Raw genomic sequence first — 12,500 nt, forward strand, 5'->3', positions numbered from 1 at the left:
TGTGGAAAACTCTGGCATTGGCTCGCACCCTCCTTAACAATAGCATTGACATCAAAATGCAGCTTTGCGCTAAGTAGGAACTGGCCCTGAGAGAGTGGGATAGAGGTGGGGTAGGGGGGAGAGGTTGGGCGTGGGGGGGGGGGGGGGGGGGGCAGAGGTGGGGAGAGGTGGGGAGAAGGGGTCCTTAAGCTTTTGGCCTGCAGGAAAGAGAGAGTGGGAGAGAGGGGGGTGGGGGAGAGGAGGTGTAGGGGGGAGAGGTGAGGTGGGGTGGGGTGGGGTAGGGGGAGAGGTAGGGAGAGGTGGGGAAAGCAGGGGAGAAGGGGTCCTTAAGCTTTTGGCCTGCAGGAAAAAAGAGCTGCTCCTTCTCAAACAAAAGGACAGTTAGCCCAGCCCTGAAGATATGATGGTGTTCATTTTACGGACAGAGGATGGGGGAGTTGAGTTTTTTGGCTTTAGTCTTCTCGTCTGAAATGTTCACAGTGGCAACAAGAAAAGTCTGTGACCAGGAGGAACTAGCAGGCTTGTGTGCCTGTGTGTGTGTGTGTGTGTGCCTGTGTGTGTATGCATGCGTGTGTGTGTATGTGCGTGTGTGTATATGTGTCATTGTGTGTGTGAGTATTTGTAAATGTGTGTTTGTGCGCATGTGCATGTGTGCGCGCGTGTGTGTTTATGTGCGGGCGTGTATGTGCGCATGTGTATGTGTGTGTGTGCGCGCGTGTGTTTTTGTGCGCGCGTGTATGTGTGTGTGTGCGCAAGTGTGTTTATGTGTGCGTGTGTATGTGTGTGTGTGCGCACGTGTGTTTATGTGTGCGCGTGAGTGTGTGTATGTGCGTGAGAGTGTGTGTGAGTGCGTATGTGCGCGTGAGTGTGTGTGCGCGTGTGTTTTTACAGCCCCTGGGGAGACGCTGATATGACCCCTCATTCCTTTGTGGCCGCAGACAGATCATCGTCACAGCGATATTCTGTTATGTCTCGTTAAAGGTGCATCATCGCCACGGCGATATTCTGTTATGTCTTGTTAAAGGTGCATTAATGTCACTTTTTAGCGTAAACGTCTGGAACACAAAACCTCTAGTTGTTCCAGAAGGAATGCCGAAGTCATCCTTTCATTTGGAGCGCCTGTTCCTCCGAGATTATCAATCAGTCATAGCCGCTTGTCTTTTGTTTTCCAGAGAGAAAGGGGGAAAGAAAAAGAGGAACTGAACTGTTTGAGTGTGTGTAAGGGAAGAACATGTTTTAGCGGTGCGCGTGTCTTTCAGGGTCATCATCCAATCAACTGTAGTCATGTGAGCTGCTTTTATTTCCACGTCCATAAAAAGACTTTAAGTGGTACTGGGGGGGTAAAGGGGGGTGTTTGATTCCACTGAATATGCCTGAGAAATTACGGTACTGGCCTCGACTCACAGGGAAAGCGCTCTCCCCTTGCCTCGTCTCCGCAGTGTGAATGATCTAATGTCATCTGATATCCAAAGATATCGGCTAGATCACTTGGAACTGTGGGCTGTGTCTTCTCCAGCTCTCTTACTCACAGACTCACTCACTCACACACACACACACACACACACACACACACACACACACACACACACACACACACTCACACATGCACACACAAGCACACACACACACAGACTCTCTCCCTCTGTCCTTCTTGCACTCTCTCTCCTCTGCACACATGCCTGATGTTTCCAGTCATTGCAGAGAGCCAAGGATGTGCATGTTGTCATTTAAAGTGCTGGATCACACTCCTGCACCCCCCCACCCCCCCCCCCCCCCACCCCACCCCCCCAACCCCTGTTGTAATTCCAATCGCCCCCAGCATGTTAGTCTGTCCCTCTCTGTCCCCACTCTCCTGGCAGTAGAACACACACACACACACACACACACACAAACACACACACACACACACACACACACACACACACACACACACACACGCACACTAGTCTACGGTCTGACCAAACCGAGCCTGCAGCACTTTATTGGGGAAGCCTTCATTAAATGCCTTATTTACTAAACACCAAAATGCAGCATCCAGTCGCTGTTAATCAGAAGAGTTCGGCCCCTATAATCACTTTCATGTGGAAAAATAAAGCATTTGAAACCCAGAAGAAAAAATAATAAATATATATTTCTAGGAAATCCGTCCCTCAGATTCCCGTAAGCGCCTGACTGTAAGAAAAGCTTCGTCCTCCCTGAGCCAGTATCCTCTCTTAACATGCAGCAGAGTGTGTGTGTCTGTGTGTGTGTGTGTGTCCCAGCACAGCCCCTCCGCCCGTCTCTATCTGATCCCAGCACAGCCCCTCGTCCCCTCGGCGACACTACTTCACATTAATAGTAAATGTGTTTCTCTGCTTCCTGAGTGAGTAACCCAAGACAGCTACAGCCCATCGAGTGTGCCTTAGTGTGGGCAAACGTGCAGTGCATCGCCAATGAGATTCGATTTTGATTTGATTTTATTCGGATCCCCATTAGCTGATGCCAAAGACACCAGCTACTATTCCTGGGGTCCACACAAGAAAACAACGTACCAAACAACAGATAAAAAAAAGGAAAAGCATACAACAAAGAAGACATCAACATACAAACAACAGATAAAGGAAAGGCAAAAAGACACATAACAAGGAAAAAGACACATAACAAAGACATAACAACATGAAGGAGCTCTTGACTGTCACAAGTGCATTGTTTTCCAACCGACACACACGCAGCGTCTCATTTATCTGAGAACATTCGGGCAGCGTTTCAGTCGAGTCCTTCTTATTATAAGTGTGGTTGAATGGGTGCAAACGAAGCTCAACGTGTACAGCGATCACGGAGTGCCAATAAGCTGTCCGAGCAGCTTCCCAATGTTATGGTTGTGAAAAAGTGTCTGCCTTACAAATTAACCCATGGCGCATCTGGCCTGCCAGTTCTTACAGGACAGAGTCCAGTGCTATTATGGGATGTTTTTCTAGAATCAGAATCAGAATCAGAATCAGAATCAGAACCTCATTTTGTAATTTTTTTAAGCAGGCTGGGATGTTTTTCTAGAATCAGAATCAGAATCAGAATCAGAACCTCATTTCGAAAACATTTTAATCAGCCCACATAGCACAGGATTAAACGCCCTGTTTTGAGAAGTGGGTGTACGCAATGCTGACTGATAAATAAGTGGGCATACTCCGTATACCTGCGTATACCCTAGACTACACCACTGCTCATGAGTGACATCACACATGGCAAGAACATGGCTAGAAAGTTGTAAACGTTTGCTTACCATTGGGCCGCCATCACCAGGGTTACCAGGATCACCCTGTAAAGAGAGGACATTATCAATTATCACTCATTCAATATTATCCATTATCACTCATTCAATATGATCCATTATCACTCATTCAACATGATCCATTATCACTCATTCAACATGATCCATTATCACTCATTCAACATGATCCATTATCACTCATTCAACATGATCCATTATCACTCATTCAACATGATCACTTATCACTCATTCGACATGATCCATTATCACTCATTCAATACTATGCATTATTTTTTTAAATGATGTTTTTGTAAACGTGACAATTTCAGCTCACATTTTTAATTCAAAGCCCTTCCTCAAAGTAAGAAAGACAAAGACATTTGCAAATGGAAACCCTTTGATCGGCTCAAAGAAAGCCACGACATTGTTTGTGATTCACGGGGTGACTCAATTCATGTGACGACGTTCGTTCGTTCTTCGACAGCCCGAGGGGTGAGTAATGCACTAAGTCTTTTTCGCTCTGCCAGAGGGTCGGCGAGATCACCTAATCTGCTGGAAAAACGGAACAAACGAGAGTTGAAGTTTTTCTGAAAAACGGAACGACTGGAAAAAGCCTGAGAGCCGTAATGATCTAAGTTTGGAGCGAAAGAGATAAACAACACTTAATATATTTACACCCGCGCTCCGAGACGATGCCAGAGCTCCACACACACACACACACACACACACACACACACACACACACACACACACAAACACACACACACACACACACACAAACACACACACACACAGACACACACACACACACACAGATCAACCTGGAGCCCTCAGAGGCTTTTACTGCCGAGCTGCGTTTAATGGACAGGCTTTCTGTTTTTCGATGTTTTTTTTGTCTCTCTCTTTCTCGCCGTCAAAAGGGTACATAAATTAACACGCCCTGCCACTGAGAGCCTAGCACACACACACACACACACACACACACACACACACACACACACACACACACACACACACACACATGGAAGGAGTTACGCCTGATGGAGAGTGAGGCGTGTAAATATAAAAATGGTAAAATTTGGACAGATTCTTGGACATGGTGGCAAGCTCATGTTCCTTTACTCGTTTTTTTGTTTTGCTTTGTTTAGTTTTTATATATATATATATATATTTCTCCTCGAGATATTAAGGAAGAGGGCTGAGCAAGGAGGTCATCTTGTGTTCAAGCCTCTCTTCACAAGCGGCTTGGCATTGAGTGTGTGTGTGTCATGACTGAGTGTGTGTGTGTGTGTGTGTGTGTGTGTCATGACTGTGTGTGTGTGTGTGTGTGTGTGTCATGACTGACTGTGTGTGTGTGTGTGTGTGTGTATGTGTGTGTCATGACTGAGTGTGTATGTGTGTGTGTGTGTGTCATGACTGATTGTGTGTGTGTGGCTTGGCCTTCTATTTCCCTGCCCTGGGGGTGAATGCCAGGCACAGGGTTTTACCCTTAGGGTAAGGGCACTCCAGTAACCTGTGACTCAGCATAGCCATGCCAAGGTCATAAGGTCAAATCTGGGGTCAAAGTTTGAATCCACAAATACATGTATGGCTGCAGGGAACCCTGAAGCTCTTCTGGGAAACGCTGCTTTGTTTAGAGGGGATGGTTCTAACTCTCCCAAGGTCAAAGGGTCGAATCCCCAAAAGCATCCACACACACAGAACCATCACAACACCTTCTGTAGTACAGGACAGAGCTGTGGTCAAAATGCAGTTGCATATAGCCCAAACACTTAAAGTTGCTTCATTTTGGACACGCTTTTTCCAAAGGAGCGTGCAGATAGACATTCTTTTTTGAGTATCAAGTGTGTGTGTGTGTGTGTGTGTGTGCGTGTGTGTGTGAGTGTATGTGTGTGTGTGTGTGTGAGTATCAAACCCATGACCTTGGGGAGGGGTGGTTGGCACCTACCCCCCCTACCAGTTCAGCCCCTGGAACAAAATGACAAAGACAGAAAAGAAATGCCTCTGGCTGTCGACGGCTGCAGGTGTGGGAGCTCTTACCGGTAGTCCAGGGACCCCTCGCGGGCCATCTTTGCCCGTGTCCCCTGGTGGTCCCCTGGGCCCGGGTGGCCCGGGAGGTCCTGGTGGTCCTGGAGGTCCAGCTGACCCCTGATCGCCCTGTGTGTGGTTGGGGGGGTGGGGACAAAGCAAAACAAAAACAAAAACAGGACAGTGGTGTTGACATATGAGACTGTGACGACCCCACGTGAACCTCCTGTCACACGGGAGCCTGTGGCAGAAACAGATCAGGAACAGCAGAACAACAGACTGAGGTACTACTGGGGTTCTACGGGCGGAGTGATGGATGTACGGGCCGAGGGAGAGGTTCTGTTGGACTCCGCAGAGGGTGATTTGCTCTCACCGTGGAAGTTAAGACAACAATAACAACACAGAGGCTAGGCCCTGTGAGGCGCTGACAGCCCTCCCCTGGTTGTGTGCTATGATGTATGCCTGGTCTGTGTGTGTGTGTGTGTGTGTGTGTGTGTGTGTGTGTGTGTGTTTGTGTGTGTGTGTGTGGAGCTGGTTCAGTGCTATGATGTATGCCCGGCCTGCATGGAGGGGTCCCAAATGGGGACTCCTCACTGTAATTGCAAATAATGATTCCCAGCGACTAAAGACACGAAGAGATCCATCTTACTGATCAATGCTGGGTCTTTATAGACGTCAGCACACAGCAACATGACCTGTCCACTTGCATTAGCCCAGGCATCTGTATAGCATAGTTACGCCTGTCCTCTTGCATTAGCCCAGGCATCTGTATAGCATAGTTACGCCTGCTCTGGTGGCACCAATGGGAAATCTGTTCTCAGTCACTCGAGTCGAAACTCACTGATATTGTTTTATAATCACTTGCTGCCACGACATAAGAGTGTGTGTTATAAGAGTGTGTGTTTTTGTGTTATCCCTAGTGTGAAACCTTGCAGTCTTTTCAGTCATATTCTGCTAGTCTGCTCTATGTTCATCTTGTTATCATCGTTTAACTAAGTAATTAAACACTCAAACAATTAATCAGTAATCAATACTAATGCTAATGCTAACGCTACTAATGCTAAGTCCTGACTGGCCTGCCCAGAAGCAGGCTGGGAGGCTTATTGATGGAGCGGAGAGGTTCAGGTGCAAAGCCTTATGGGATAGAGGTAGAGCAACCAAGAAGAGAGAGGAGAGGAAGATAAAAGAGAGGGAGTAAGAGAAAAGAGAGGGATTAAGAGAAGAGAGAGGAGAGGAAGAGAAAAGAGAGGAGAGGAAGAGAAGAGAGAGGAGAGGAAGAGAAGAGAGAGGAGAGGAAGAGAGAAGAGAGGAGAGGAAGAGAGAAAAGAGAGGAGAGGAAGAGAAAAGAGAGGAGATGAAGAGAAAAGAGAGGAGAGGAAGAGAAAAGAGAGGAGAGGAAGAGAAGAGAGAGGAGAGGAAGAGAAGAGAGAGGAGAGGAAGAGAGAAGAGATGAGAGGAAGAGAGAAAAGAGAGGAGAGGAAGAGAGGAGAGGAAGAGAAAAGAGAGGAGAGGAAGAGAGAAAAGAGAGGAGAGGAAGAGAGAAGAGAGAGGAGAGGAAGAGAAAAGAGAGGAGAGGAAGAGAGAAAAGAGAGGAGAGGAAGAGAGAAAAGAGAGGAGAGGAAGAGAGAAGAGAGAGGAGAGGAAGAGAAAAGAGAGGAGAGGAAGAGAAAAGAGAGGAGAGGAAGAGAAGAATGAGAGGTACAGGCACTACCTTAATGAGTCTGCGTTTAATGAGCTGCTGATCAGCGGAAAGAAAGCCATGATTGATCTTAGGGAAGACCATCTGAGCAGGAGAGGGAGGTGCAGAGGTCGCGGAGGTTCAGAGGTCAAAGGTCAAAGGTGAGAGAGGTCGGAGAGGTAGAGAGCCCCAATGAAGTCCCGGAAGAAGAAGAGGAGGATCAGGAGGATTGTTTTTTGTTTGTTTTCAGGAGACGATGAAGACGGCGACGGAGAGGATGGGAAATAGAGACAAGGGGGAAAAAAAAGAATTATATTAGACATGTTTGAGCTGGGAGGCCCAACTCAGCGCCTTCATAGATGGGCAGAGGTCCACACTCTTCCACCACGGTGCCCCCCAGTCAGCCTGGCCCAGCCACGCCACCCCACACTGGGCCAGAGAGGGCAGTTTGGAGGGGGGTGGGGGTGGGTGGCCGGACACCTCGCAGAGCTGGGCAGAGGGGAGAAATGGGAACCTCTGCCCATATGAAAGCACTGTCATCACAATGGCGCCTTGTGACAGGCCACACCACAGGAGCTGCACACACACACTGAGCGCGAGCACACACTCACACACTGACGCACACTGCGGACCCGACGCTGTGTCTCTAGCTTTGGTCAGAGAGTGTAATGGGGCCCTGGAGGACAATACTTAGAGACGGCTGGATAGGCCCTTCAGCGCGCGTTAATAGAGGCACATTTTGGGGGTAAAATGACTGCCTTTATGGGGTGATTTCAGAGACTTTCCATAGATGGTGCCACTGTAAATGTATTTCTTGAATGAGGAGCGGGGACCACAGTTAGTTCCCGAGGAGCGAAAACATATTTTAATGTTCAACGGCCCGATGGAAACGGCTGATTGGACATAGAGGTTTGTGGCAAAACCGTGGGCATGTGCTCTAAAAACATTTTGCCACTTTAGTTTAATCATTTCAAGAGCCCCCCCCCTGCCCCCACCCCCCCCATTCCCCATCCTTCCCCAGCCCTTATGCCCTAATGCCCTAATGGACAGTGGCCAGACCATGTCTTGGTTAGCAAACATCAATTCTGTTTCTAATCAACTCCCCATTACTGCTGTATAGAAAGCTACCTTCACAGTAGGGATTAGGGCCTCCATTGGACCCTGGCACCTCGGACGGAAAGGAAAGGAAACCCCCAGATATTCTGGAGAGCCTGGAGGTGGCTTGGGGCTCGGGCGACGAATGATTTTTGGGGGAGATTAATCGGAGCCTCTTGCGCCTGGCCTAACTCTGTCAGCGGCTTGGCCCTGTGTGTGTGTGTGTGTCTGTGTGTGTGTATGTGTGTGTGTGTGTGTGTGAGTGTGACCAGGGCCCCGGTGTCCGAGTGTCAGCGCTCAGTGTGTGCCACCAGCCGAGGGGTGTGACTGGGCACGTCCGCCACTCCCACAAACCTTCACAGTGAGGATCTGATTGCTGTGCAAAGCAGCCAAGGTAGGAAGCCCAGGCAGTCCCTAGGGATAGACACACAACACAAGGTGGCATAGCAGCAAGACACCAGCACATACACACACACACACACACACTACCACACACACACACACACACACACACACACACACACACAAGCACAAGGTGGCATAGCAGCAAGACACCAGCACATACACACACACACACACACTACCACACACACACACACACACACACACACACACACACACACACACACACACACACACACACACACACACACAAACACCAGCTTATACACACACACACACACAAGCACAAGGTGGCATAGCAGCAAGACACCAGCACACACACACACACACACACACTAACACACACCAGCACATACACAGAATCTCACACGCACACAAGCAAATACACATAATCACACACACACACATGCACACACACAAGCAAATACACACACTCACACAAACACACTCACAATAGCACACACACACACACACACACACACACACACACACACACACCAGCACAAAGACACAATCTCACACGTACACAAGCATTAATCACATTATCACGCACACGCACACACACACTCACACACACACACACACACACACAAGCAAATACACATAATCACACACACACTGGCACAAACACAAGCAAAAACACACACACACACACACACACGAACACAGACACAGAAACAGGCAAAAAGCAACAAGAGCGTTAGCTAACACATTCCCCAGCTGAAGAGTCAAGCAAGCTCTTAACCCTGAGAGAAGCACACCAGGGACGACCCTGGCCCTGATACGGTCCTGATACGGCTCTGGTCTGGCCCTGATACAGCCCTGATCTGGCCCTGGTCTGGCCCTGGTCTGGCCCTGATACAGCCCTGGTCTGGCCCTGGTCTGGCCCTGGTCTGGCCCTGATACAGCTCTAATAAGACCCTGGTCTGGCCCTGGTCTGACCCTGGTCTGGTCTGGTCCTGGCCTGGTCCTGGCCTGGCCCTGGTCTGGTCCTGGTCTGGTCCTGGTCTGGGTCTGGTCTGGTCCTGAGTCTGGTCCAGTGTCTGCTACTCTCAAGGAGGTAAAGAAGCCTCAAAGTGCAACAAAGCTTTTCACTCTGCTAATCCAGAGGGCTTTTGAAACCTATTTTCCATTTCTTTGTTTGGAATCAAGTCCAAGTTTGCATTAAAACTCGAAATAGTTGTCATATTCTTCTGAGTCGGCTGACTTGCATGTCAGAGTCATTATGCGTTATGAGCTAGGCCAAAGCACTGAGCTTTGATGCGGCTCTTCACAGTCGGCCCAAACACGCTCAGCTGAGGAAGATAAATTATTCGTCAAATGAAACAAACCCTGATTTTTTTTTAATTCTCTTTAAACACACCTGATTCCAGTTTCCACATAAGCCAATAGCTTTTTAATCGTTCTGTCTGATTTGCTTTTCCAGCATTTGAGAGTTTCCAGTATTATAAGTACTTGCCTCTGTGCTCTCACTGATGTTGCCACAGACTGTGAAGGGTTCTGCCTGCCGCAGAGGCAGCAAGATACAGGGGATCGTCCATAACTACAGGTTTATGATAGATAATCACTCAGAGATTGCGACAGCGATGAACTATTTAAAGGTGTCATGATTCTCATTACCAATCATTTTATGAAATTATGTCATTTTGTCTGTAATTATCTGCCAAATTCATACAAGTGGGTACTATTCTCTATATAGCCTTGAGTGCGTCTGAGAGGTAAGATTCAGACGAGTTGAACAGCGCCCCAAAATAAATTAAACACAGAAATCCAAATGTCAGAGGAAACGGCAGGAAGTTCCATCTCTATAAAGGGAAACGTAACGAGCGGGAAGTCGTTTAAATTTCACGGCTCATTAGGAGAGGGGGACTCAGCGGGTCGGACGCTGTCTTCGATGTCTACGCTCCGCGGACTATGTCTACGCTCCGATGTCTACGCTCCGCCGGCAAAGATGCTACGCTTAGATGCTCCTACTGTTCCTACTGGAAGCCAGGAGCGGCTAACGTTTCTCAACGACTTACATGCTTTCGACCGCAAGTGGCGTTTGGGTCGGAACGAGAGCCGTCGCTTGAGGACTGAGAGAACAAAAGCGTCACGCATTAAAACTCATCGCGCTATGTGCTGCTCCGCGAAAGAAAAAAAACCTGGCAGAGCCGTTCTGGAGTTCCGTACTGTTAGCTTTACGATGGGCTTGATCAATTTACTAGGAGACAGTGAGAGTTAGTGCTTTAACAGGATGCCTGTGGTAGATTTATGATGCCTGTCGCAAACTATCTCTCGTGGGCTTGGCCACAGTCTCGCCTCAGCAAGCTCATAGTCTTGTGTCGAGAAACTACCCTTCTGTTCGACTGCTGTGAAGAGTTCATATGACTCAGGGAGTCTGCCAGTAATCATTCCTTGAGTTGTTTTTCACAGGTCTCTCTCTCTTTCTTTCTTTCTGTCTTTTTCTCTTCCTCTGATTCCTGTGGGGAGATGGGGATGAGTTGTGGCAGTGTACAGACACCCCGGGAAGGTGTGTCCTTGGGCAACTCCCAGATTTGATCCAGCCCGGGAGAGGGGCAGGAAGGGCCCTGACACAGTGGTTGACTGAGAATCCCAACCATTCAGAAAATCACTGCGTTCTTCCACCGCCCTCGGAAAACTTAAGTGTTTTTGTGTTGGGGTAGTGTGTGTGTGTGTGTGTGTGTGTGTGTGTGTGTGTGTGTGTGTGTGTGTTTGGGTAGTGTAACCATGCCATTTGGGCCCGTGACCATAGGATTGCAGTCGGACCTCCGCTGAATGGACCTTGTGGTGAGGATTAAAACCAGACATGGCACTGAGGTCACCAATCCGTCCCAATCTCTCGCCCAAACACACCCCTTTAGCTGAAACTGGAATGCCTTCTCTACACACACACACCCTAGTACTCTACACACACACACACACCCTTACTCTACACACACACACCCTGTGCCCTCTCCCCTGAGACCCTCACACACACTCTCACACACACACACACACACACACACACACACACACACACACACACACACACACACACACACACACACACACACACACACTCTCTCCAATGGCTCTCTCTGATATGGTGGCCAGTTCAATATGGTCACCAGACTGAATTAATGCGTCGCCTCTCCAGTCACGCGAAGTACGGTCACTGCCTGAACCCACACGCCCCTCACGGCCGGCCCGGTCCGTCTGATGGGACCACAGCTGACAGCGCGCTGTGGTTTTCATGTGAAGATACTCTATATTTCACATAATGTCTATGTATGTGGGGAACCTCTGTGTGTGTGTGTGTGTGTGTGTGTGTGGTGTGTGTGTGTGTGTGTGTGTGTGTGTGCCTATTCCTGTCTATGGGGGACTAGAGAGAGACCCATGTAAGTGTATACAGTATCTGAGTCCACGTTTTTGGAATTAAAGTCCTGTTACCGTGAGGCCAGACTCAGGCTACCATCTGCTATAGTGAATGCTCTGATGTATGCCTGCCATCAAACTCATCCTCCCCTGTGTGTGTGTGTGTGTGTGTGTGTGTGTGTGTGTGTGTGTGTGTGTGTGTGTGTGTGTGTGTGTGTGTGTGTGTGTGTGTGTGTGTGTGTGTGTTTCACTCTGCCTCCCCCGTGTGTTTCGCATGCAAGCTTGTCAAGCTCATCTTCCACTGGCAGAGATGGTTTTTATGAGGACTGGGCTATATAACTGTCACATCTCCGTTACACTGTGACAACTTCATTTTATTCACATACGTGCATGTTTTGCTTTATTATATACTTAAATGGACTAAGAAGTAGGCCTTCGCATGTCTTTTGCTTGGATGCGCATCTTAAAGAGGACCTCTTATACTCATTTTCAATGTTCTCAATTGCATTTTATTTTTGGGGTCTACTGGAATAAATATATTTACAGGCTTCAATGATCCAAAAGCACATATTTTATTTTCATATTGAACATCTTTATTTACGATCTGTCTTTGTTACTCCTGTCTTTAACAGCCCCCCCCCCCCCCTCCCCATCCTGATGAGCCCTGGGTGCACTGACTGCTCTGATCTGAGC

The 12,500-nt window shown here is 48.4% G+C and overlaps 1 protein-coding gene across 1 annotated transcript in view; it reads right to left on the bottom strand.

Annotated features, from left to right (window-relative positions):
* col25a1 (collagen type XXV alpha 1 chain) overlaps positions 1-12,500 on the bottom strand; it is a gene marked incomplete at its 3' end in the record, with an annotated part of 249,224 nt that overhangs the window by 62,504 nt on the left and 174,220 nt on the right. The window contains exons 6-9 of the mRNA XM_080860200.1: positions 8,403-8,462; positions 6,987-7,058; positions 5,288-5,404; positions 3,260-3,295 (exon numbers count right to left, since the gene is read on the bottom strand). Coding sequence (XP_080716326.1) covers positions 3,260-3,295; positions 5,288-5,404; positions 6,987-7,058; positions 8,403-8,462 — 285 coding nt within the window. The remainder of the gene's footprint in view (positions 1-3,259; positions 3,296-5,287; positions 5,405-6,986; positions 7,059-8,402; positions 8,463-12,500) is intronic.

The sequence above is a fragment of the Sprattus sprattus genome (genome assembly GCF_963457725.1).
Source record: "Sprattus sprattus genome assembly, chromosome: 21".
NCBI classification, from domain to species: Eukaryota; Metazoa; Chordata; class Actinopteri; order Clupeiformes; family Clupeidae; genus Sprattus; species Sprattus sprattus.